Here is a 25,367-nt window from a genome sequence, read left to right on the forward strand (position 1 = left end):
AGGTCAGTATTTTTCTACAAACTTTCGAACTTTGCAGGAGGCCCAGAGAAACGAAGCCCCGCCTACAGCACGGCCCAACCCTCTTTCCTCCAACCCCCGCTTCTCAGCTGCCAATCAGCGATCCGCAGAAGCTGCCAATCAGCGATCCGCGGCGTCATCACGGTGCGCGGCCAGGGAGGCGCGTCAGAGACTCGACCACGTGTACGGTGTTGACTGTCAAAGTCCCGGGGAAAACTCACTTTCCGGAAGTGGTGAGTTAGGACAGAAGTTCCTGCACCCGAGTTTCTAGACGCCGTGAACCCCGAGCCATGAGCGTCCCGGGCGTGCAGTCCTTTACCCAGCAAGGCTGGGAGCAGGTGCTGGCTAAGGCAAAGCGGGCCGTGGTCTACCTAGACGCCGCCTGCGCTGAGAGCCTGCACTGGGGGTGCGGCTACCCGCGGATCCTGGAGGCGGTGGGGGGTCCGGCCTGTCACCTGCGGGAGTTCGAACGCGACGCAGTGGGTGGCGGGGCCGAGCAGCCGAAGGCGCTGTTCGTGTTGAGCTGCCTGCTGAAAGGCCGGACGGTGGAGACTCTGCGAGAAATCGTCTGCCGTAGTCATTTTCAATATTGTGTGGTGGTCACGGCCGTGAGCCACGCCGTCCACCTCACGGCTAACCACGTGCCCGCCGCTGCTGCGGCCGAATTAGAGGGGCAGCAGCCGGTGTTCGAGCAGCTGGAGGAGAAGCTCTGTGAGTGGATGGGCAACATGAACTACACGGCCGAGGTGCTTCATGTCCCCTTGTTGCTCGCCCCTGCTGCTCCCCACCTTGCTTTGACTCCGGCCTTCGCTACTCTCTTCCCACTGCTACCACAGGATGTGCATCTCCTTAACAGTGCCCGACCGGACAAGAGGAAGCTGGGCAGCCTGGGTGAGGTGGATGCCACTGCTCTGACCCCAGAACTGCTGCTGCAGATAAGATGCTTGGTGTCAGGCCTCAGTTCGCTCTGTGAACACCTAGGGGTACGAGAGGAATGTTTTGCTGTGGGTTCTCTCAGTCGTATTATTGCTGCAGATATGGCCAATTATGCGCCTGCCAAGAATAGGAGGAAGACTGCTATAGGCAGGGCATCCATGGTCTTTGTGGACAGAACTCTGGATCTCACAGGTAAGGGACCTTGACTAGGAGGGCTTCAAACCACTCTCCAAGGTGCTGGGACTCCAGTTAATAGTCTGGCTGTCCAGCAACATAGCAATAATTGCTTATTTATTCTTTGATTTATAACTGACCCTTTTTTCCTGCATACACAACAAAATAAGCAAGTCTTTTCTCTTCCCAAAGGTACAAAATAAAGCAGCTAAGAAAAAAAGAGACTAAGGTTTGGTACAATATCAAAGTTTATTCAGTGTATCATCTCATGCTTTCATTCTCCTCAAGTCTCTGAATCTCCTTCCCTACACTAATCCCCTGTCTACTTGTTTTCATTAACACTGAGAAAGTGTAAGCCCGCAGAAACTTCTTTTACTTCCATTACCGAATCACCACTCTTTCTACAGATGTACCTGTGAATATTTCTTCATACTCTTACTAACAGCAACTTTTTCATCTATGTAGACTGTCTTGTTCCTTTTGACTTCTCTCATACATTAACCTTTGTCAAATACTTCTTTTTTCTAGGTCACTATTTTTGTCTTTTTAATATATAAATAAGATGGAACATCTCCTTTCTTTACCTCTTATGCCCCTCCAATTTTAGTAACAGTTTTTTTTGTGTCAGTTTGCAGCAAACTTGAAAGATTTGTTTATTCTTGTTGTCGCTACAATCATCTTCCCCAATTTTCTCTTGTTCACCTCTTCAATTAACTTTTATTTTCTGATAGTTCCCAGATACTTATTTTGTCAGGGTCTCCAATAGATTTTATATTGCTAACCCTAATTTTCAGTTATCAAAATGTTTTTTTCTGAACCTTAAAGCAGTATTTGACACAGCACAGAAAGCAAATAACAATAAAACTTTAAGAACTATAGGAGGATGTACAGGTATCAATGAATACTTCATCATTTGTTTGCTTATAGTTGTCACGCCTACTGCCAAACTCAACTAATAATTACTGGTAAGGTCACACACAACCTGTCCTTTCCCCTAAACTCCCTTTAACACTGGCCACCTTGTTGCTGCTCAGACCTGGACAATCTTAGGGATTTTGAAATTTCTCTGTCTCCTCCTGTATTGTTTGTGCAGATGTTAACTTGATTTTCTCCCACATTTTCTTTGAATTTCTTCTCAGTTGATACCTCATTTCTAGAGAGACTTTTCCCTGACAACTGTCTTTACACTCTGTAAGCCTTTCTCTACTTTGTCGTTGCTTCCCCCTCACACACACTGTCTGACACTACTAATTATTGTCCCTATCCTCCCGTGAGAATGGAAATTTATGTGTGTAGAGGAGGGGTCCCTATTTTGTTTAGTTTTATGTTTAATAACCAGCACTAAAAAGAGTACCTTGAAAAGAGAATATAGTAAATATATATTGAATGAATGGATAAATAAATGTATTGAAAGCAGACATTCATTGAAGCCAACACTGATTTTTTTCTAATGGCATCTGAGATTTCTTTTTCTTTTTTTTTTTTGCCAGTCCTGGGCTTGAGCTCAGGACCTGAGCACTGTCCTTGGACTTTCTCAAGGCTAGAGCTCTACCACTTGAGCCTCAGTACCACTTCTGGCTTTTTTTCTATGTATGTGGTACCGAGGAATCGAACCCCGGTCTTCATGCATGCTATGCAAGCACTTTAACCACTAGGCCAAACTCCCGGCCCCGGCATCTGAGATTTCTTGTTGTTATTGCATTACTAAAGTTTTTAGTGAATATATATATTGGGTGTCTACTGTGTGCCCAGCACAATTCCAGATATTAGGGAAGCAGTAATGTGCAGTTTAGACAATTTCCTTGTTTTCCCGGTTGCTAATAAGTGAGTGACATGAACTTAATATATGTTATATCATAAGCCCTAGAGAAATATTAGCTAATATGATAAAGGTGAGAATGGTGATGATCATTATTTCTTGTGTCCATAGTTTGATATTTCCTGACTCTTTGTCCCTTATTTGTTAAAATAACATGGCAAAAATCCAGTGTGGGGGGAGAGATTTGGAAGCAAAATATTAGTTGATTTTAAGTGGATGGGATCATAATAAATAGATATGGTTAGTCTTCACTGATGGAATAATGCCTTCCATGCAATGATGACTTCTGGAGGAAGTTTTATGGAAAAAGCATTGATTGAATTGTATTACTAATCTTAAGTTTTAATTAGAGGTCTTTCATTCATTTTTAGTAGAACTGATACATTTAAAGTTTCTCAAACAGTGCCTGATGCTTAGAAAACATTCAATATATTTTGCTGTTGCTGTAGTCTGTTACCATTTTCACTTACTCATATCTAACAAATACTTAGTGAGAGCCCAATAGCTGCTAATTTGACTGTATAAACAAGTAGGACATTTGCCATTATAACATATAGTAAGCATGTAAGGATGTGCTGTTTTTTACTCAAGTCCTAAGCTCTTCTGGATGTCTTCATCTCTAAAGTATTATTTCAACATAGTATATAGGACACTATTTCATAGATTCACTATAGGGTGGTAATATATTAAGCAAATATATATGTAGACACTGAACTAGGATATATGTGGTAACCAGAACAGATATGAACTTTTCCTAATGGACCATTAATTCCACCCCATGAGACAATCATTGACTAAATAATTGTGAACAAGTAAAAAATGTCTGTAATTTTTAAGGGATGGATTGATAGTGTAGAAAGCATTTTTCCAGTTCACTTTTTTTTTTCCCAATTTGTGAGTTTACACTTGCTCATCTACTCAAACAGGAGCGATTGGACACCATGGAGACAACTTGGTGGAGAAGATGATTTCAGTGCTCCCGCAGCTTCCAGGTCACATAAATGATGTGATGGTCAACATGGTGGAGCTCACAGCACTCCAGGCTGAGGATGATAATCAGAACGTGCTTGCACCAGGCTGTCTTGCTCAATCTAAGTAAGACATAGAGTTTCTTTTTATCTCTTGTTCTCCTCCTCTTTTTCTTGCTCTAGTTTGATTATATAGAAAAGAAACATAGAGACAAAATGAAGCATATGTTTGTAATTGTAATATCAGCTACTAGGTAGTTCTTATCATGTCTTACTTTTTGTTGTTGTTGTTGTTGGTGGTGGTGGTGGTGGTGGTCCTGCAGCTTGAACTCAGGGCCCCGGCTCTGTCTCTGAGTTTTTGTACTCAAGGCTAGCACCCTAACACTGGAGCTACAACTCCAAATCTGTCTATTTTGGATGAGTCTTGTGGGCTTTACTTCCCAGGCTGTGAACTGTGATCCTCAGATCTTAGCTTCCTGAGTAGCTAGAATTACAAGCATAAGCAACTGGCACCTGGCTTCATGTCTTACTTTTTACTATAGTTATTTATGTTATATTGTGGTTTGTTTCTCTACTAGAGGTATTTGTTGAATAGATGAGTGGTGATGGAGCTGCACAAGGCATGAGAAGAGAGAGAGAGAGAGAGAGAGAGAGAGAGAGAGAGAGAGAGAGAGAGAGAGAGAAACAGAGACAGAGACAGAGATTGTGTGTATATGTAGTATATCTTATTCTTTCATTAAGTTTCTGAGGAATATGACTATGTTTTGGTTGTTAATGTTGTTTTGATACTGGGGATGCAACCTAGGGTCTTGTATGTTCTAGACAGGTGCTGTATACAGAGCTACATCTGTCTGTGTACTCTAGTACACAATATAGCCCTAGTCTATGTATACTCTAACCCACATTAACTTTGTCTATGTCAGTGAGAAGGAAGGTAGTAACATTTAGTATCTGTGGGTATCTCCCCATCTCCACTTTAAACATGTTGTATTGTACTTTTCAAGTAAATATTGCAATTTGGAAAGGAACAGGTCCTACATATTCTCAGAATGGATTGCTAATATAACTTCATTGAGGGATTTTTTTTTTAAAAGATCACCTAGACTCTGTTATGATTTCATTTATTTTGGTCTGAGACTAGAACTCAAACTTCATACCTAAAGTTTTCACTCATTGACTAGTGCTCTACCAACAGAATCACACCTCCACTCAATTATACTTTTTGAAAATAATTAATGAATAGTTTGTCATTTCTTTGAAAATTAAACATAAAAGTATCCACTAAGAAATTTAAAATTATTTAATATACCCAAGATATCCCAAGGTGGGGCTGGGAGTTTGGCCTAGTGGTTAAAGTGCTTGCGTAGCTTGCATGAAGACCCGGGTTCAATTCCTCGGTACCACATACATAGAAAAAAGCTGGAAGTGGTGCTGAGGCTCAAGTGGTAGAGCTCTAGCCTTGAGAAAGTCCAAGGACAGTGTTCAGGCCCTGAGGTCAAGCCCAGGACTGGCAAAAAAAAAAAAAAAGATATCCAAGGTGCATTTCTTTTTTTCCTTTTTTCTTTTATCTTTTTTTTGGGGGGCGGGGGGCTGGTCCTGGGGCTTGAACTCTGGGTCTGGGCACTGTCCTTGAGCTCTTCAGCTCAAGGCTACTGCCCTACCCCTCAGGCTGGGTATTGTCCCTGAACTCTTCAGCTCAAGGTTACCCCCTTACCCTGAACCAAGCCACACCTCCCATTTTCTAGCAGTTAATTGGACATAAGAGTCTCAGGTCCTTTTGTGCCCGGGCTGGCTTTGAACCTTGATCCTCAGATCTCAGCCTCCTGAGTAGCTAGGATTACATGCATAAGCCACCAAGCTGGCTTCTGAGCCTCTTTTTTATTTTTATTATTTTTTGGGGGGGGGATCATGGGGCTTGGACTCTGGGCCTGGGCACTGTCCCTGAGTTCTTCAGCTCAAGGCTAAAGCTCTACCCCTGGAGCCATAGCACTATTTCCCCTTTTCTAGTGATTAATTGAAGATAAGAGTCTCACATTCTTTAGTTCCTGTGCTGGCTCTGACTGCCATCCTCAGATCTCAGACTCTTGAGTAGCTAGGATTATAGGCATGAGCCACTATGTCCGGTTTCCCTAGGCCACTTTATGCTCAAGACTAACACTCTACCACTTGAGCCACAGTGCCACTTCCTGCTTTTTGATTGTTTTATTGGATATAAGAGTTTCATGGACTTTACTGTCTGAGCTGGCTTGGAACCATGATCCTCAGATCTCAGGATTACAGGCATGAGCCACTGGTGCCCAGCTTTCATTTCTTGATTTAAATACCTTTTACAGAATTCTTTTTAAATTATATATCATAAAAGAAGGTTTGAAGGTAGATATTCCTGGTCTATAATTATTGACATATTGCTACTCTGTTGTAGTATTTGTTGGTTAAGGAATGTGCATTCAAAGCCCCCAAATCTTTTCCATATTGAAAATTTTAAATGGTTTGTGGTATCTGTTGTGAGAAGACTGAACTCTGGGTCATTGTGGCTTTGGGATTTGTAATTTAAATGGAAATTATGGCTCTTTTAAACAAAGCCAGCAACCCTCTGAAGTTAAGCTAAAATCAAAAAGGAATGGAAAGACTTATTGTGTTTGAATGACAAGATGTGATTGCAGTTCCTAATTAGCTTGATGATCAATGCCAAGTAAAAAGAGCTAGTCTGAAAATTGAACTCAGTAGTTTTCCAATCACAATCTTCACTGGGGTGCTTCTAAATTTTATGCTGTATAGAAAAGAGTACATACATTCAACAACAGCAAACCTAAATTGTCCCTCAGCTCTGTTTACAGTCTCTCTGCTAATTTCTGCCCGTTATTCTTGCTTTGGGACTTTTTTTTTTCCTGAGTTTTCCTTTTCTCTGCCTTCTAATAATGGCACGCTGGGATAATGGCTGACAGCAATGATTTGAATCAATAGTGTAAAATTATGTTTCCTTAAAGCAAAGCTTGAAGGAGAATAAAGTAAACCAGAGACGGTTTTAGCCGTGAAAGAAGGCATATTTAGGCCCAAGACAGGTGAGACCTGAAATCTAAGAATCAATTTGAGTGAAACATCATTGATAGAAAAATAGGAGTGAGCAGTGTATGTTATGATCAGATACTAAGTATCTCCTAAAAGGTTCACATGTTAACAGCTCCTGTGAAATAATTGGGTCTTGAAGTCCCTGACTTAATCACTGAACTAATCCATTGATGATGGATTAGCCATCCATTTTGTGAATATTCAGAGATGGGCTGAGTTGGAGGAAGTTAAGTCATTGAGGACATGTCCTTGGTCCTCTGTCTATGTGCTAACTCCTCATTTTCAGCCCTCAGGGCACATGTCAGACACTTTCTGATGATCACCCCACACTGAGATCAGGTCAGGTACTATACTGTTCCTGGGTTGCTGTTGTCACACTGCAGGATTGTGCTCAATTCCCATTACTCTGCTAGATGGCCACTCTCCCTGGCAAGGTTCTAGAGGCTTCTCAATGAGTATACAGAACACAGGAAGTGCTTATATTTTGAAAGAAAGGAGGAAGACAACACTGCTTCTCACTACCAGGTTTCTAGTCTACACACACCCTACACTGCACCATTTTTAATTTCATTGAAATGGAAAAGTTAATGGATAGATTTACTAAAGGTTAAGTGATTTTTGAAAACAGCAATCAAGCCAGAAATGATAGCTTATACCTGTAACCCTACCAACTCAGAAGGCTGAGCTCTGGAAGATTTCAGATCGATTATGAGACTCTATCTCCAGTTGGCAAAAATGCCAACTAGAGACATGGCTCAAATGGTAAAACTCTAGGTTTAAGTATAAAAACGTGAGTGGGAGTGTGAGATTCTGAGTTTCAGGTTTTGGTCCTGGCCAAAAAAAGAAAAGGAAAGAAAAGGACAAAAAAAAAAAAAAAAGAAAGCAGTTAAGATGAAAGATGATAAAGCTTCTATAATTTAAGAAATTTACCTTTAGAACTTACTAAGTTTACACTGATGGAAGTTATTATTTTCTGATGTGAAAAATTATGACTCAGCTGTGTGCCTGTTCTGTTTAAAAGTAGTTGCATTCTTGTTGTTATTATTGCATTTCTGTTGTGATATAACGAATGTGGAAATCCTGAGTAAGCTTAACTTCCTGTGCATGCCATAAAGAAACTTGCCCATTCCAGAGAGTTTAGTCACAGATAATGATATGCATTCACATTTCATCCTGTGTCTTGTGTGCCTTCCACTTGATTGAAGCGGCACTATGATGCACCATTCAGCCACCTTTTAAAAATTAATACCATCTTCTTTATATTTTATTTGGTGACAGATATTTCCTGATTTTTCTAGTGGACTACATTTGACATTTCAAACATTCCAAACCAGAGTAGCTTCTAAGATTTCATTAATAGTGGAGGTTGAGTAGTTCTAGTGAGTAAACAACCAGCAGGAACTGAGAGGATCATGTCTTCACATGTAGAGTCTCTTGAGACTTTAAAAAGCTATTTCTAACAGGTTAAAGTAACATTATTGCTTTGTACTCTTCATTCTTATTGTTCTTATTAAGTAGTTATACAAAGAGATTACAGTTCTTGGGCCGGGAGTTTGACCCAGTGGTTAAAGTGCTTGCCTAGCATGCACGAAGACCCGGGTTCAATTCCTTGGTACCACATATATAGAAAAAGCCGGAAGTGGTGCTGAGGCTCAAGTGGTAGAGTTCTAGCCTTGAAAAAGTCCAAGGCTCAGTGCTCAGGCCCTGAGCTCAAGCCCAGGACTGGCAAAAAACAACAACAACAGCAAAAACAAAGAGATTACAATTCTATAAATCAAGTGTCAATGCATCTTGAATGTTATCTCAGTTTGTATTCATTAAGCATGATATTTTGTAAAAAAAATAGTTTCATATGTTAAGGATAGAAGATAATCAGTTTAAGCCAGTACCAGTGGTTCACACATGTAATCTTAGCTATTCAGGAGGCTGAGATCTGAAGATCACTGTTCAAAGCCAGCCCTCAAAGCCAGCGTGGGCACAAAAGTCTAGGAGACTCTAGCTCCAATTAATAACCAGAAAACTGGAAGTGGTGCTGTAGCTCAAGTGGTAGAGCGTAGCCTTGAGCTGAAAAGCTCAGGGACAGGGCCCAGGTCAGAGTTCAAGTTCATAACAACAAACAAACAAAAGACAAAACAAAACAAAAATCCCTGGACATGGTGTCTATCCCTTATAATTCTAGCTACAGAGGAGGCTGAGATCTGAGAATCATGTTTAAAGCCAGCCCCAGCACTAAAAACCATCAGTGATTTATTTGTTCCAATATAAACTTGTGCTAGAAGACTATAGTCGTATTACTTATATTAACAGTATTTCATATAGGTAATGCTAGATTATGCCAATAATATTTTTGGGAGGTTGATATTATTTCTCAAGTGTAGGATGGTTTTAAAGAGAGACTCTTATCTCCACTTAACCACTACAAAACAGGAAGTGGGGCCATGGCTCAGGGGGGAGGGCAGTACCCTTGAGCTAAAGAGCTCAGGGACAGTGCCTAGGCCCAGAGTTCAAGCCCATGACCCACAAAAAAAAGAAAAATATATTAATATATATTTGTCATTGATGTAGTTATTGACAATATAGAAATGAATAAAATTTCATAGTAGCACAATAGATCTTTTCATAGGTCAAATATTCTACATTTTAATTGTGTACTTCAAAGATTGTATTGTAACAAATAAAATATGTTCAGAATCCATAAAAATTCGTGTTTATCTCTGAAAAATATGACATTAAATACAAGAGGAAAGTAGAAAATTGCTTAATTTATATTACTCAAGCTATTGGAAATTTTCTTTTGTTAGTTTTTATTATTGTTATTGGATTTGTAAAGAAAGAAAAAAGTATTTTAATAAAAGAAACAATAACACAAGATATTTACTCATGTTTTTATAGGCTTTAGAAAGCTGATCAAATTTATTCATGTGAAGTTGGAGCATAAAACATGTATTTTTTAGGGACCCACAGAACCTCAGATATTGGCACTCCAGTTCAAGTCTTTCACAGAACAGAATAGAGTAATCATGGTAAATAAATGGACTTTGGAGCCTGATTCAAGAAATAAGTCATTAGCTATAATTTGGGGTATGTTATTTAAGCTCTTAAGAATCTGTTTTCTCATCTAAAAAATAAAGTCAGTGATATATATTATTGAAAATTGCTATTCAATAATATAACATAGTCATACTATTGATGAGATAGTGAGTTCTCCTTTTTTGTTACCTTTTTTCCTGGGGCTTGAGCTCAAGGCCTAAGCACCATCCTTGGACTTCCTCAAGGCTAGAGCTCTACCATGTGAGCCACAGCACCACTTCCAGCTTTTTCTATGTATATGGGACCCAGGAATCAAATCCCAGTCTTTGTACATGCTAGGCAAGCATTCTACTAGGCCAAACTCTCAGTCCAGTGTTCTCAATGAATGAAAATAATGAGGTTTACCTATAAAAGGCTGTGAAGTCCTAATGTCATCTCACACAGCCCATTGGCATCTCCAGAGCTAGATTTGAGCTCAGGTCAGGTGGTAGGATGTTTGCATATCAATACAAGCAGGCATGCGTTGCTTAGTGGCCTAATTACAAAATGTTGCCCTTAGGGCAAGGAACTATGCAGGCACATTCTTATGCTAAGAATTCAGGGAGGGGGAGAATGTTCCTGACACTCTACCACTAAGCCATATTCCCAGCCTAAGTGGCTATCATATTTCAGTCAAGTAGACAACAAAGATTAGTTACCACGTGGGTTATAATGATATCAGTTTATTTGTCTGTTTGTTTTGGCAGTCTTAGGGCTTGAACTCAGGGCACTAGTTCATTCCAGCTTTTTCTGTGTATATGGTACTGAGGAATTGAACTCAGGGCTTTATGCATGCTAGGTATGCACTTTACCACTAAGCCACATTCACAGCCTCTGAATAGAGTTCATAGAAAAGAGATGTTATCTTCATTATGGAAAATAGATGATAATAAAAGAACTATTATTCAAAGATTATTGCATATCAAACATTAGATTGAATACTAAAATATAAAATTTTATTGTCCCACATCAAATTAAAACTTTAAAGATCCTAATGGGTATACTTTCCAAGGTAAATTACTATTTTAATTGACATAACTTTTAACACTATGTTAAAATACATTGTTAGCTTCTACTAGCATAGAAGAGTTAGTGAGGCTTTAAGCTGGGGAAGACGTTGCTAGAAAGAACAGAAGTCACCCTTGTTTCTTTATATTTATTTTTGAAATGTTACTACAAATGTATTTGGCTATAAGGCATAGGTCTTCCAGGAAGAACATTGTACTTATTTATAATTTAATTTGGACTTGGTGTGCTGGGTGAGACAGAGCTATTGGAGAAATGAATCTAGATGAGACCCTGCATAATACAGTGTTCTGGGCTGTTATCAATGGTTTATGGTAAAGGCTTCTGTAAGTGCCATTCTTCTAACCTAAGGTGCAAAGTAGAACACTTCAGGCCATGATTATTTAGTGCAAATTTTGATTTTTGTTCACTGGAAAGCCTGTGAATTAGGAAATCTGTGAAGTACTTTTTTTTTTTTTTTTTTTTTTTTGTGGTTCATGGGGCTTGAACTTAGCTTGGGTGCTGTCCCTGAGCTCTTCAGCTCATGGCTACCACCCTACTCTTGAGCCAAGCCCTACTTCCTGTTTCTAGAGGTTAATTGGAGGTAAGAGTCTCAAGTCCTTTTGTGCCCAGGCTGGCTTTGAACCTTGATCCTCAAATCTCATCCTCCTGAGTAGCTAGGATTATAGGTGTGAACTACTGCACGAGCTCTATGAAGTAATTTTTGAAAAGAAATTTTCATTACTGATTACTTTGTTTCTCAGATAAATATTTTGCCTCAAGTTGTTCTATGCCACATATAACTATTAATAAATAATTTTATCTATATATTTAATTTTGGCTTCTAAAACATTTATATTACTCTAGCAACCAATCACTTGAATATGTCAAACCTATCTATGGGACGCACTATGTTAATGTTCTAAAAAGATATGTATTCTTTTTAAAAATTTTATTGTTGGGGTGACATAATCTTTTTAGCCCCTTCAGTTTTCCAGTATAAATTAAATCTAAAGCTCTTTTTATGGTTTTCTGCAGTGACCTAGCAGCCAGAGCTCTATGGGAAGCTTTACTGAACACCAAACAAAAAGAAGCAGTGATGGAAGTTCGGAGACATCTAGTGGAAGCAGCAAGCCGAGAGAACCTGCCCATCAAAATGAGTATGGGTAAGCCTATCCTTTTCCCCTAGACTGTGAGCCCAGGCACTCAGGATGCTTGCTGAAGCATGCTCTGAATGGTGGGTCAACTCAGCCAACATGCAATATAGTAGCATAGAGAAGGACAGTGGGAGCACTGCTCTGGGGCTCAACAACTTTCTTTTTTTTGGCCAGTCTTGGGCCTTGAACTCAGGGCCTGGGCACTGTCGTTGGGCCTTTTCAAGGCTAGAGCTCTACTTACTCGAACCATAGCACCATTTCTGGCTTCTTTGTGGTACTGAGGAATCAAACCCAGGTCCTTGTGCCTGCTAGCAAGCACTCTACCACTAGGCTAAAAACTCCCAGCCCTCAACAACTTTCTTAGACTCTTTCTTACAAAGAATATTTCTTTGGCCTTTTTTATTTCCTTCCTGTGTTTCTGTGCTCTCTCTCTCTTTCTTTGTCTTTCTTTTTTGTTGTTTTTGGTTGGTCATGCGACTTGATCTCTGGGCCTGGGCGCTGTCCCTGAGCTCTTCAGCTCAAGGCTACCACCACTGCCCTTGAGCCAAGCCCCACTTCCCATTTTCTAGAGGTTCATTGGAGATAAGAGTCTCAGGTCCTTTTGTGCCCAAGCTGGCTTTGAATCTTGATCCTCAGATCTCAGCCTCCTGAGTAATTAGGATTATAGGCGTGAGCCACTGTGCCTGGCCTTTTTTTTTTTTTATGTCCAGTCCTGGGGGTTGAACTAAGGGCTTGACTGTTATTCCTGAACTTTTGTGCTCAAGACTAGTGACCTACCACTTGAGCCACAGCTCCACCTTTGTTTTTATGGTGGTTAATTGGAGATAAGAGGCTCTTGGACTGGCTTTGAACCATGATCCTAAACTCTCAGCTTCTGAGTAAATAGGATTACAGGTGTGAGCCACTGGTGCCAGGCACATGTGTTATTTTATTTATTATTTTTGTTTACTTCCTGTGAGAACAACATAGAAATATAAACTTTATCTTTAAGGGGTTGTACAAAGAGATTTCAGTTCAGCATGTCAATTGTGAGAGTATAATCCATCTTGAGCAGCGTCACCCTTTCATTTTTCTCATCCCTCCCAACCCCACCCATCCCCTAAATTATCAGTTTCCACTTTCATATAGGTACATTGAACATTGAATATTATCACTGATAGCAAACATGAATACATCTCATTTTCATATAAAGAGCTAGACAAAAATTAAGTTGCCAAGGCCATAGAACTGATAACCTACAATTTTTGTTTGTTTGTTTGTTTGTTTTTTGCCAGTCCTGGGACTTGAACTCAGGGCCTGAGTACAGTCCTTGGGCTTTCCTCAAGGCTAGAGTTTTACCATTTGAGCCACAGCACCACTTCCAGCTTTTCTATGTATGTGGTACCAAGGAATCAAACTCGGGTCTTTGTGCATGGTAGGCAAGCACTCTACCACTAGGCCAAACTCCTAGCCCACAAACCAACAATTTTAATGCAAGTATTCTGATGCCAGAGAATATAAACTCTTCTTATAAAATCCTAGTAATACTATATTAACTAAGAACAGAAATCGTATATGTTGTTTTGGAGTAAAAATACTTTTGCTGTTTTGTTTCTGTCCTTTTTCTCCTTTCTTTTTACCTTCCCCCGCCTCCTTTTGTTTTCCAGTCTTGGGTATGCATTTATAAGAGATATATTCACTTTCTTAGTATTTCTTTTTTTTTTTTTTTTTGCCAGTCCTGGGCTTGAGCTCAGGGCCTGAGCACTGTCCTTGGACTTTCTCAAGGCTAGAGCTCTACCACTTGAGCTTCAGCACCACTTCCGGCTTTTATCTATGTATGTGGTACCGAGGAATCGAACCTGGGTCTTCATGCATGCTAGGCAAGCACTTTAACCACTAGGCCAAACTCCCGGTCCCTCTTAGTATTTCTTATTCATGAATATGATGAAAAGAGTATTTCTTATTCATGAATATGATGAAAAGAAATAATTCATATGAAGAAAAGTGAATGAAGAAAAGCAGCACTGCACAAAAGGTTCTGATAAGGTTAATTTAACGTGTGCTTCAGTGAAATAGCCTTACAATGGTATCATAAAGCATGAATCAAATTTTACTGCTTGGTGCTGGACCCTTGAAAGAGCAACAGACTTTATTTTTATAAAGAGTTGTGTTTTTCCAAATAAAGAGAGCCAACATTTTAAAGGAAGATGAGTAACCCCTTGAGGAATTCAAATTTAAATGAGCTTTATGTCAACCAGAAAACATTTTTTTTAGAAAAGATAAAAATGTTTGCCCTCTCCTAAGAGTCCAGAAGTAAACTGAGGGAATAAGCCTTGTGCCAGCTAAAGTTTAGCAAAGGATTGCACAGTATAGCTACCCATTTCTGTCTTGTATCACTTACCCAGAATCTTTATGTGAGTCTCATTTCCACATGCAAACCACATAACCATAAAAAGACCTGGAAGCTTAAAACATAGTAAGACATTGATATGTAAAATCTGCCTATTATAGAGCTTATCATTAAAAAGTCATGCTCTGGTGTCCTAAATGGCTGGAATGTATTTTCTAGAAACATTTAGAACTATGAAATGTATTTTAATTATGCACTACTTGTCATCCATTGTAAATTCTGAAGTATAAATTTTTTCTGACTGTGATAGAGACTTCTATTATTTTTGAGACATTGAATGGATTTTAATTTTAAACTGAGGATTGTCTTGTGTTTAAATTCAATGAGAGGGTTCCTGTGATTGAAACCTCAGATTTTAAATTTAAAATTATTCAGCACAAGGTAAATTCATATTAAAACATGAGCACCAAGAGAAATAAGCACCATTTTTAGATGATAAAAGTTTATTTGGAAAAACAAAGAAAAGAATTCATTTTATCATTATACATATAAACATATGTCATCTTACTGAGGGCTTGTTATTAAATTGTCAGTTAAGTAGATATGTTCCAGAAAAGTGCTTTTTTTTTTTAAACACCAAAAGTGAATTGTATTTTTCCCACTGGCTGCATAATGAAAAATGTGGTCTGAAAATAAAAAACAAATAGATCTAAAGGAATCCATCTGTTTAAATCCAAAGTGGCCACTCAGAGTAGAAATGAACAGAAGATGCCCAACTAAACTCTGATTCACTTTACAGAGAATCTTTCTCTAGAGTACGGTTGGGATCAAGGGAGTTTCACGACTTTGTTCAATAACTCCCAACAGGAGAGACTTACTCCTCTGGCATTGATTTGTGGTAGAAAGAGCCTTTTCAAAGCAGAAGCAAAACAGATCACTTTATATCATCCTTTTTATTTTTCTTTTTGGTCAGTCCTGGGGCTTGAACTCAGTGCCTGAGTGCTGTCCCTGAACCTCTTTGTGCTCAGGGCTTTTTCATAGTAGTTCATTATCACAGATTTTCCTCCCTGGATTGGCTTCAAATTGCTATCCTCAGATCTTAGCTTCTTTTGTAGCTAGAATTACCAATGTGAGCTACCAGTGCCTGGCTTATCATTTTTATCTATTTATTTTTTTGTTGGTTGTGAGGCTTGAACTCTGGTCTGAGGCTTAAACTCTGGGCCTGGGCGCTGTCCTTGAGCTCTTCAGTTTAGGCTACCTCCCTACTCAGGGACCTGGGTGTTGTCCCTGAGCTCTTCAGCTCAAGGCTACCACCCTACCTCTTGAGCCACAGCCACTTCCAATTTTCTAGTAGTTAATTGGAGATAAGAGTCTTAAAGTCTTTAGTACCCTGGCTAGCTTCAACCTTGTTCCTCAGATCTCAGCCTCCTGAGTGGCTAGGATTACAGGTATGAGCCACCACGCCCAGCTATCTTCCCCCCCCCTCCCCAGTCTTGGAGTTTGAACTCAGGGTCTGAGCAGTCACCTTGGGCTTTCTCAAGAATAGGACTCTACCACTTCTGGCTTTTTCTTTTTTAATTTTTTAAAAAAATTTATTACTTTTTTAGTTGTAATGTATAGAGAGGGATTACAATTATATTCGTGAGATAGTAGGTGCATTACTTCTCACACATTGATACCCCTTCTCATGTTTTTGTCCCCATTTCCCTCCCTCTACTCTCCTCCCAATCATCTTGTTTCCCCCCCTTCCCTTTCCTATTTCAAATAAACAAATAAAACTTATATATAATATGCCAGGTAACAAAGTCAGATATGGCAACAATATGAGATTAACCAAAGGGCAACAAAAGAAAAGAGAAATAACAGTACATTAAGAACAACAATCAGGGCCAGGAGTTTAGCCTAGCGGTAGAGTGCTTGCCTAGCATGCTCCAGGACCCGGGTTCGACTCCTCAGTACCACATACACAGAAAAAAGCCAGAAGTGGTGCTAAGGCTCAAGTGGCAGAGCTCTAGCCTTGAGAAAGTCCAAGGACAGTGCTGAGGCCCTGAGCTCAAGCCGAGGACTGGCCAAAAAACAACAACAACAACAATCAAACTATATAAAGCTGTTGTTTCCATATCCTGGAGATCCTTTTATTTAGCATCATCCTATATGGCTTTATGTGTGTATCTAGGTTTTGCGTTATTGTAGTCCTCTGCTAGGAGAGTCCTAGGTATGTATGAATTATTACAAATGAGGGAAACCATTGAGCCTTTGGGTCTGGCTTACTTCACTTAATAAGTCTTTCTATTTCCTTCCTAATGGGGTGATGTTATTCTTTTTGATGGTAACATAGAATTCCATTGTGTATAAATACCACATTTTCTTGATCACTTCTGGCTTTTTCTATGTATGTGGTACTGAGGAATGGAACCTGGGTCTTCCTGCATACTAGACAAGCACTCTACCACTAGGCCAATTACCTGGCCTCTCATCCTTTTTTTTTTTTGTGGGTCATGGGTCTTGAACTCAGCCTGGGCATTGTCCTTGAACTCTTCAGCTCAAGGCTACCACCCTACTCTTGAGTCAAGCCCCACTTCCTGTTCCTGTTTTCTAAAGGTTAATTGAAGATAAGAGTCTCAGGACCTTTTGTGCGCAGGCTGGCTTTGAACCTTGATTCTCAGATCTCAGCTTTCTGAGCAGCTATTTATAACTAGATTTTTTTTTTGTGGTGATTTTTTTGTTTTTATTTTATTAATTTTATTTGTCTGTTTTTTTGTTTATGTGGTATCAGGAATCAAACCCAGGGCTTCATGCATGCTAGGTGAGCACTAAACTACATTCCCAGGCATACAGCTAGATTTCTTCAAAGTATCTTTTATATTGGTTGCCTATTTATTAGTTTAATATTTATTAATCTAGTATAGACTGATTTCTCTCTTTTTTATGATTTCTTTCCATTATCTGCTTTTGAACAGGTGCTACTCTTTTTTTTTTTTTTTTGGTTGTGGGGCTTGGACTCTGGGTTTGGATGCTGTCCCTGAGCTCTTCAGTTGAAGGCTGCCTGCCGTCCTACCTCTGAGTCACAGCGCCACTTCTGGTTTTCCAGTGGTTAATTGGAAATAAGAGTCTTCTGCACTTCCCTGCCTAGGCTGGCTTCAAATAGAGATACTCAGCTCTCAGCCTCCTGAGTAGCTAGGAGTATAGGTGTGAGCAACTGGTACCAGCATTTATTTCTTTTTATTGGGTTGTTTTAGAATACCTATTTTCAAGTTCAGAGATTCTTCTACTAAATGTAATCTGTTGTTAAAGATCTCTGTATTATTATTATTTTTTTTTGTCAGTCCTGGGCTTGAGCTCAGGGCCTAAGCACTGTCTTTGGACTTTCTCAAGGCTAGAGCTCTACCACTTGAGCCTTAGCACTACTTCTGTTTTTTTTCCCTATGTTTGTGGTACTGAGGAATCGAACCCAGGTCTTCTTGCATGCTTGGCAAGCACTCTACACTAGGCCCAACTCCCAGCCCAAAGATTTCTGTATTTTTAATTTCATTTACTGAGTTCTTCAGCTCCAAAATTATTTCTATTTATTACTTCTTCCTCATCCTTTGATTGTTACTATTGTTGTTGTTGTTATTTTCTCTTGAGAGAGGTTCTCACTTTTTTTTCAAATATTTTTTATTGTAATTAATAGAAGGGTTGCATTATATTCACCAGATAGAAGGTGCATTACTTCACATACATTGATACCCTTTCTCATGTCTTGGTCCCCATTTCCCTCCCCCCACCCCACCCCTCATCTTTTTTTCCCCTCTTCCCTATCCAATTTCAAATTATGTAGACAATATTATGTAGTAGCTCTATTTGGTGAGTTTATCCTTCAACTTAGGAATTGTTTTCCTGGTTCCATATTCTATATTCTCTTATATCTTACTAGTTCCCTTAAGATCATTATTTTGAATCCCTCTTTAGTCAGCTTGTAAATTTCATTTTCTTTAGGTGGTAACTGGACAGATACTATGCTTTGGTGGTGCTGTGTTTCCTTACTTTCCATATATTTTCTGCCCCAATGACAACATAAGTACATCTTATAGAACATTGCCTCTTCCAAAGTTAGAGTGGCTTTCCTAGGGAAAGATTTTGTTCTGTTGATGGCTCTAGAGTGCCTTGTGGATAGAGGATCTTGACTCTTTTCCAGATGGATATAGTAGTGTAGTTTTCATGTAGTTTCTTCAGTTGAGGTCAGTGGGCACCATGATTGTAGGTACCTTGGTGGCCTAGGATAACAGTAGGACAAGGTTGTTAGGGTTCGTAGTTGCAAACCGTTTGAAATTTCTTCCAACATTATCCTTTTCCTGCAAAGGAGAGATTTAAGTGGGCATGTCCTTCTTGGTGTCAGGCATCACCCATCACCCATAGTCAACCACAGCAGTGTTGTGATCTAGGGCACAGAGTTCATTTGGAGGTACTGTGATGTTAGGGACATGGGCTTAGTTTCTTTATGACCTACGGTGATAACTGTGACCAGTTCATTCTCTGAAGCATGGATTGCAGCTCACCCACAAATCTAGGAGCTAGGATTTTGAGATAGTCCTTAGTAGCCTGGACCTAGTGGACAGTGATAGAGTTGTGACTGATCCTGAATGCCAGGGCACAGCATTATTCTGGCTTTGGGGAAGGAGTATTCCAGAGACTTGGGCCTTGGATAGTATTCGCACAACAGAACAAGCAGGACACAATGGCCATTTGAGCACCAAGAGGGGAGAGGGTACTATATAATGATGCCTTGCCTCTGGACTCTGGGGTGTGGAACCCAGACTCTGTGAAGCTAGTACAGCCAGGAAGAAACTGAAATTGCAGAATGTAACTCAGACTATGAGTCTAAGGATACAGGGTTCTACAGCTATTTGGCTCAGAGGATGGGGTGGCACCGTCTAGACAAGGGTCTGTTTCCCTAAGGGGACAGTTTACTGAAATTTGTTCAGGTATCTGGGAGCACAAATGTTTTTCTGGGTTAAGCCCAGTAGAACACTGTTGACTCATGCTAGGGGATAAGAGTTTACTAAGAGGTCTAGGCTCTGAGGAACTGGAAAGAAGAGGAGTAAGCAACAACTAGAATGGAAATTGATCAGTGCCTCTTAATGCACCTTGTTTATAATAAAGGAGCTGCAGCAGCTTAGCTAGGGAGTGATGCACTATTATTATGTAAATGTGGTCCTCTGGATTCAATGATGACTGAGCCTCAAGGTTGAAAGGATGCACTGGCTAAGAGGCAAGGTAGCACTTTTAGCTGCTAGTTCTTCGCCAGTTTTTGTTTGGTGATGTTGTGGTTTAAACTCAACAGTGTTGTACTTGTTAGGCAAACACCACTTGAGAGTGGTGGCTTTAACCTTGAGCCATGAGAGATAAGGCACATGTGAGCTACCTTCCTGGAGTAGTGCAGTGTGAACTTCACTCCACAAAGCTCCAGGCACTTCTCTAATTTGAGCTCAGAGCTTGTGAGGTTTCTCAAGAAGTAAAGACTGTACATGTTTACAGCAGCGTTCGAGGTCACTGAGCACTTTGTGACTTGTCTTTCCCCTGCAGGGAGAAGTCCTTCCTGGTTCTCACAGGCCATGTTACTGTAGTAGAACAAGAATTTTCCTTCCTTTCTTTACATCACTCCCTTGTTGTACCATATTTCAGTGCTGTCTTTAGTCTTTCTTTGCTGATTCTTCTTCAGAGGTAGAAAGGAACACAAGCACTTCAAGTTGGCCATCTTTTACACTTTGGCAACATAAGTGGTCTTGAACATGGAAATATTAACTGGAATAAAAATATCATGACAGCATGATATGGTGGTAAGGTTTATGGTAATAGAGCAGGAGATTTTGTTTTTGTTTTGTTTTAAATTAAATTTAGAGGGTTTTTTTTTTTTTTTTTTTTTTTTTTTTTTTTAGAGCAGAAATTCCTTTCCAAGTCAGAGTGGGCCTTGAAGAAAATGTTCCTGTTGCAGCCTGGTATTGTGTCCCTGGATAGCTAAAGCTCTGCTTGCTTTCTGCTGAGTTTATAAATGTGGAGACAGTGTTTAAATTAGCCTCAGGAAAGCTGCATTTCCATAGCAAGCCAAACCATAAATGTTCCTGGTGGTTTTGTATTTCACTATTTGGTATAACTTTGGGGAGAGATGTTTATTTTCTATTTGTGACCCTTGATCCTAAGGCAGTTGTACTTTATTCTGTATTGGACTAGAACTAGATTTTATAACAGATTATTGAATTTTTGATCCATTGAATTGAATTGATTTGTATAACTAAGGTGCTGTTTTCACACTAGTTTCTGCTGCAATTATTGTAATGCTGGAGAGCTCAAAAACTTGTGTAATAAAAAATACATAGTATTTAAAGAGTACCTCAGCTAACCTTTGTTAGTATTTATGGTGTTATAAAATGGATGTCCATTCACAGCTGGTATTTATCCAACTTTGGCTATACAGATGGCTGTATATACTGCCCTTCAAATCCCTGTGGGAGAAAGTTTATATTTTCTTCTCTCTTTCCCTATTAATAACATGTTTCAGTGTGTAATAGTCATCTTGATTAGGAAATGCTTTTCTCAGGGCTGACTTAAATCTCTTTGTCTTACATGAACCGTATTTCCATTCCCTTTGACCGCCATTGAGGTGGGAAATAGGCAGTTATTAGTACTCTTCTGTTTCTTTATCTGTTGAAAGAATTTTTTACCCATTGTACAAATCAGTAATAGTAATAAAGTCAAATTTCTCAGAAAAAAAGTCTGTTCCACATGAGAATATGTAAAGAGCCTTACTAGCATAAGCTTATAGAAAACACAAATGTAAAATCAAAAGTGAATTACACACTGTCCCCATGCTCCTACCGTTATGCTTTTGATGATAATTCCTTAAATTAATATCTTGCCTTCAAAGCATTTTTATATGTAATTAGGTAAGAGAATAAATATGGAAATGAAAAATTAGAGACTAATATTTGCATGTCTAATGGTTAGCATGATAATGTGGTTTTCATTCTGAATGGCTTTTCTCTTACTAGAGTTTTGACTACTTAGCATAAAACACTATGAAGAAAACGTATTAATATAGTTTTTCTTCATTTTAAACATTATGGCTATAAAAATATATTAAGTTAAATCAAATTTGAAGTGTGTGAGGATGTTGATATAACCATGGAAAACTGTTGGAAAGTACCAAGTAAAACTCACTCACCCAGAACCTGGACATAGATCAAATGTAAACGACTATATATGTACACCAAAAGGCATGGATTGCAGTTTTTGTAGTGTTATTATTTGTAACGGTCTCAAAGTAGAGAAAGTAAATGTGCTTCAGCAGAAGAATGGATTAAAGAAAAAGGCTTCTTATAAGCCAGGCACAGTAGCTCATTCCTATAATGCTGGGCTAGTCAGGAGGCTGAGACCTGAGGATTACTTTTTAAAGCTAGTCTGGGCAGGAAAGTCCATGAGACTCTTATCTCCAATTAACCATCAAAGGAGGTGTGGTTCAAGAGGTAGGGTGCTAGCTTTGAGCATAAAAGCTCAGGGACAGTGCCCAGTCCCAGAGTTCAAGCCCCAGGACCAGAAAAACAATTAAACTGTTATAGTCATATAAAACAATAAATGAGAATGACAAAAATAGATTGAGAATAATGTTGAGTAAATGAAGAGAGATACAAACCAGTCTTTGTATAGGATTCCAATTATCCACAGTTCAAAAAGTACACAAAAATGATGAGCTAGGGGGCCGGGAGTTTGGCCTAGTGGTAGAGTGCTTACCTAGCATGCATGAAGTCCCGGATTCAATTCCTCGGTACCACATACACAGAAAAGGCCAGAAGTGGTGCTGTGGCTCAAGTGGCAGTGTGCTAGCCTTGAGAAAAGTCCAAGGACAGTACTCGGGCCCTGAGTTCAAGCCCCATGACTAGCCAAAAAAAATGATGTTAGGGCTCAAAGTAATGGTTTATACTGTGGGGTTGTTGACTGGATAAGCATACAGTGGAGACTTCTAGAGTGCTAGACATTGACCTGGGAGGTGATTACATGGACAGATACATATGTGAAATTTGTGCTTAAGGTTTGGATGCTTTGCTGTGTACACACCACATTCTTCATTTTCTCTCCATTATATCCAAGACTTCTGAGTCTGGAATTGATTGTATTCTAGACACAGCCTTTCCTCAAGCCTTTCTGGGGGTCAGAGAAAGGTTTTAACCATTTTTTTTTTTTTGCTTCATCAGTTAGTTTTCTTTTCTTTTGGCTTCCATTAGTATTCATACATGATGAAATTAAACAATATACATGATGATAGTTTTATTACATAGTTTTACTTTAACTTGAATATTCTCATTTTTATTAAAGCTTCTCTATTTCTTGTAGAATGAACTACAGTTTTGTCCCAGCTACAAATTTTGTTCAGATTATATATATGGAGCCTTTATATTTGAGAATAAAATTTCTTTTAGGAGTGGTGAAATATTATGAAATAATAAAGTACAGATGATTGCCAACTACATAGCCATACCAAAAACTCACTGAATTATACAATTTAAGAATAAATTTTCGGGGGTGGGGGGGAGGGTAAAGGGTACCAAGACATGTGAAAGAGTATCAATGTATGTGAATTAATGCACCTTCTATATGGCAAATATCACATAACCCTTTTATTAATTACAATAAAAAATACAAAAAAAGAATGAATTTTCTTGTTGAAGGCAATTGATATTCATTACAAATTTAAAAGTCTCTTAAAAATTAAAAGTATTATTGTGAGAATAAAGTATATGGCAGAAATATTTTACAAACATGACATGGATAGATGCACATGGATATATCTTGTGCTTTCCTTATTGTCTTCTGTTTGTTTTATGAGGAGAATCAGATACCTGGCACTAATGGATGTCAGCAATGGAATTTAATAGTGGGAGAGTAGAATTTGAGTCAAAGCACTGCTGTGAGCTAAAGTTAGAGTTCTGGGTCCTGAAAGAATGAATCAACAAATTTTATGTTGGCATATGTGTGTGATGTGTGTGTGTGTGTGCATACTTTTTTTTTTTTTTTTTGCTAGTCCTGGGGCTTGAACTCAGGGCCTGGACATTTTCCTTGAGCACTTTTTCTCAAGGATACAATTCTGCCACTTGAGCCATAGCACTACTTCTGGCTTTTTCTATCTATGTGATATTGAGGAATCTAACACAGCACTTCATGAATACAAGCAAGCACTGTACCACTAGGGCTATACTCCTAGCCCTCCTTATGTACTTTTGAAGTAAATTCTTTTGTTCTAAATTTAGGTGGGCATTGTAGCAAATGTACTATATGTCACGTTAAATGCTTTCTTCTCATCTTTGATTGATTCTGTTCTCTACATTTTTGTCCTATGCAAAAATAGATGTTAATACTTATAAATATTGTTATGGACCTATTGATATCAATGCAAAAGTTTTACCTATAAATCATAAAAGAAAAATCTCCTCTACTTTTTTGTTGTTGTTGTTGTTAGTTGTGGGGCTTGAACTTTGGACCTGGGCATTGTCCCTGAGCTCTTCAGCTCAAGATTATGGCCCTACCCCTTGAGCCACAGCGCCGCTTCTGGTTTTCTAGTGGTTAATTGGAGATAAGAGTCTCACAGTCTTTATTGTTCAGGCTGGCATTACAGTAATTCTCAGATCTCAGCCTCCTGAGTAGCTAGGATTATAGGCATGAGCCACCGCATCTGGCTTCTCCTCTACTTTTTTATACACGTGTGCAATCTTACCTACTTTTTGTCACTTGACTTTATTTGATAACTTGTTCATAGGGTATTATAAAATAACCAAATGAATTGTCACTGAGTACCATCCTGAGTACCATCCTGAGTATTTACTCGGGATGCTGAGATCTAAGGATTGTAGTTCACAGCCAAACTGGGAAGGAAAGTCTATGAGACTGTTATTTTTCAGTTAGCCACCACAAAGTTGGAAATGGAGTTGTGGACCACGTGATAGAGCACTAGCTTTGAGCCTAGGGCCTGAGTTCAAGTCCAAGTACTAGTACCAAAAAAGATTGTAAAATTAGCTCTACTAGCAATATAATCTTGCCTAGGTCCTTCAACAGATTCCTTATGGATTTTACTGCTGTTACTATGTTGTTGGTAAGATCACAGCAGCTAAAGAAATGCTGAAGTTTTGTACATATACAAGACAATGTAATCTTTCAAAGCATCCTTTTCATGATTTTCACAACTCTCAGAGAGTGTACACTGATAAATTGTTACATTTCTCTAGGAAGAGTCACTCCAGGGCAGCTCACATCCTATATTCAACTCTTCAAGAACAACCTTAAAGCTCTAGTGAATCATTGTGGGATCCTACAGCTTGGACTGGCTGCAGTTCAAACTTTGAAACACCCACAGACTGCCAAATGGGACAACTTTCTGGCATGTGAAAGGCTTCTCCTCCAGGTATGTTGTTATGGGAACTAGTTGGATTATTTATTAATCAGTTTTGACTTCCAGAGAAAACCTTTGATATTGACTACAGACTTAGTAATAAATCATATTGTTGATGTACCCTGGGTTAAATTCTTTACCTCCACATTAATCCTAGTGCTGTTTCTGTATTTGTTTAATTTTTTGACAGTGACATCTTTAGTTTCTCAATATTAAGAATGATTTTTGAGTATTTGTCTAGCTTTGTTAGAAGCTGGAAAACTTCATTTCCATTTTGTGCCATTTGGATTTTTTTTGAGAAGTCAAATAAGGAATCTTTATTAGAAAGCCAGCAACCTTGATCTTGATGGCATCTTTATTTGATCTTTGCAACCTTTCTTGTAAAATATTCATTGCTTGTATTTCA

The 25,367-nt window shown here is 39.0% G+C and overlaps 1 protein-coding gene across 2 annotated transcripts in view; it reads left to right on the plus strand.

The window, feature by feature from the left end:
- The first annotated feature begins 204 nt into the window (after positions 1 to 204).
- Scfd2 (sec1 family domain containing 2) overlaps positions 205 to 25,367 on the plus strand; it is a 304,676-nt gene continuing 279,513 nt past the window's right edge. For both annotated transcript variants that reach the window (XM_090343607.1, XM_090343606.1), the window contains exons 1-4: positions 205 to 1,146; positions 3,874 to 4,042; positions 12,097 to 12,224; positions 24,798 to 24,973. In XM_090343607.1, coding sequence (XP_090199733.1) covers positions 309 to 1,146; positions 3,874 to 4,042; positions 12,097 to 12,224; positions 24,798 to 24,973 — 1,311 coding nt within the window. In that variant the 5' untranslated portion in view covers positions 205 to 308. The remainder of the gene's footprint in view (positions 1,147 to 3,873; positions 4,043 to 12,096; positions 12,225 to 24,797; positions 24,974 to 25,367) is intronic.

This window comes from Megascapheus bottae, chromosome 13, assembly GCF_031878675.1.
Source record: "Megascapheus bottae isolate mThoBot1 chromosome 13, mThoBot2.hap1, whole genome shotgun sequence".
NCBI lineage: Eukaryota > Metazoa > Chordata > Mammalia > Rodentia > Geomyidae > Megascapheus > Megascapheus bottae.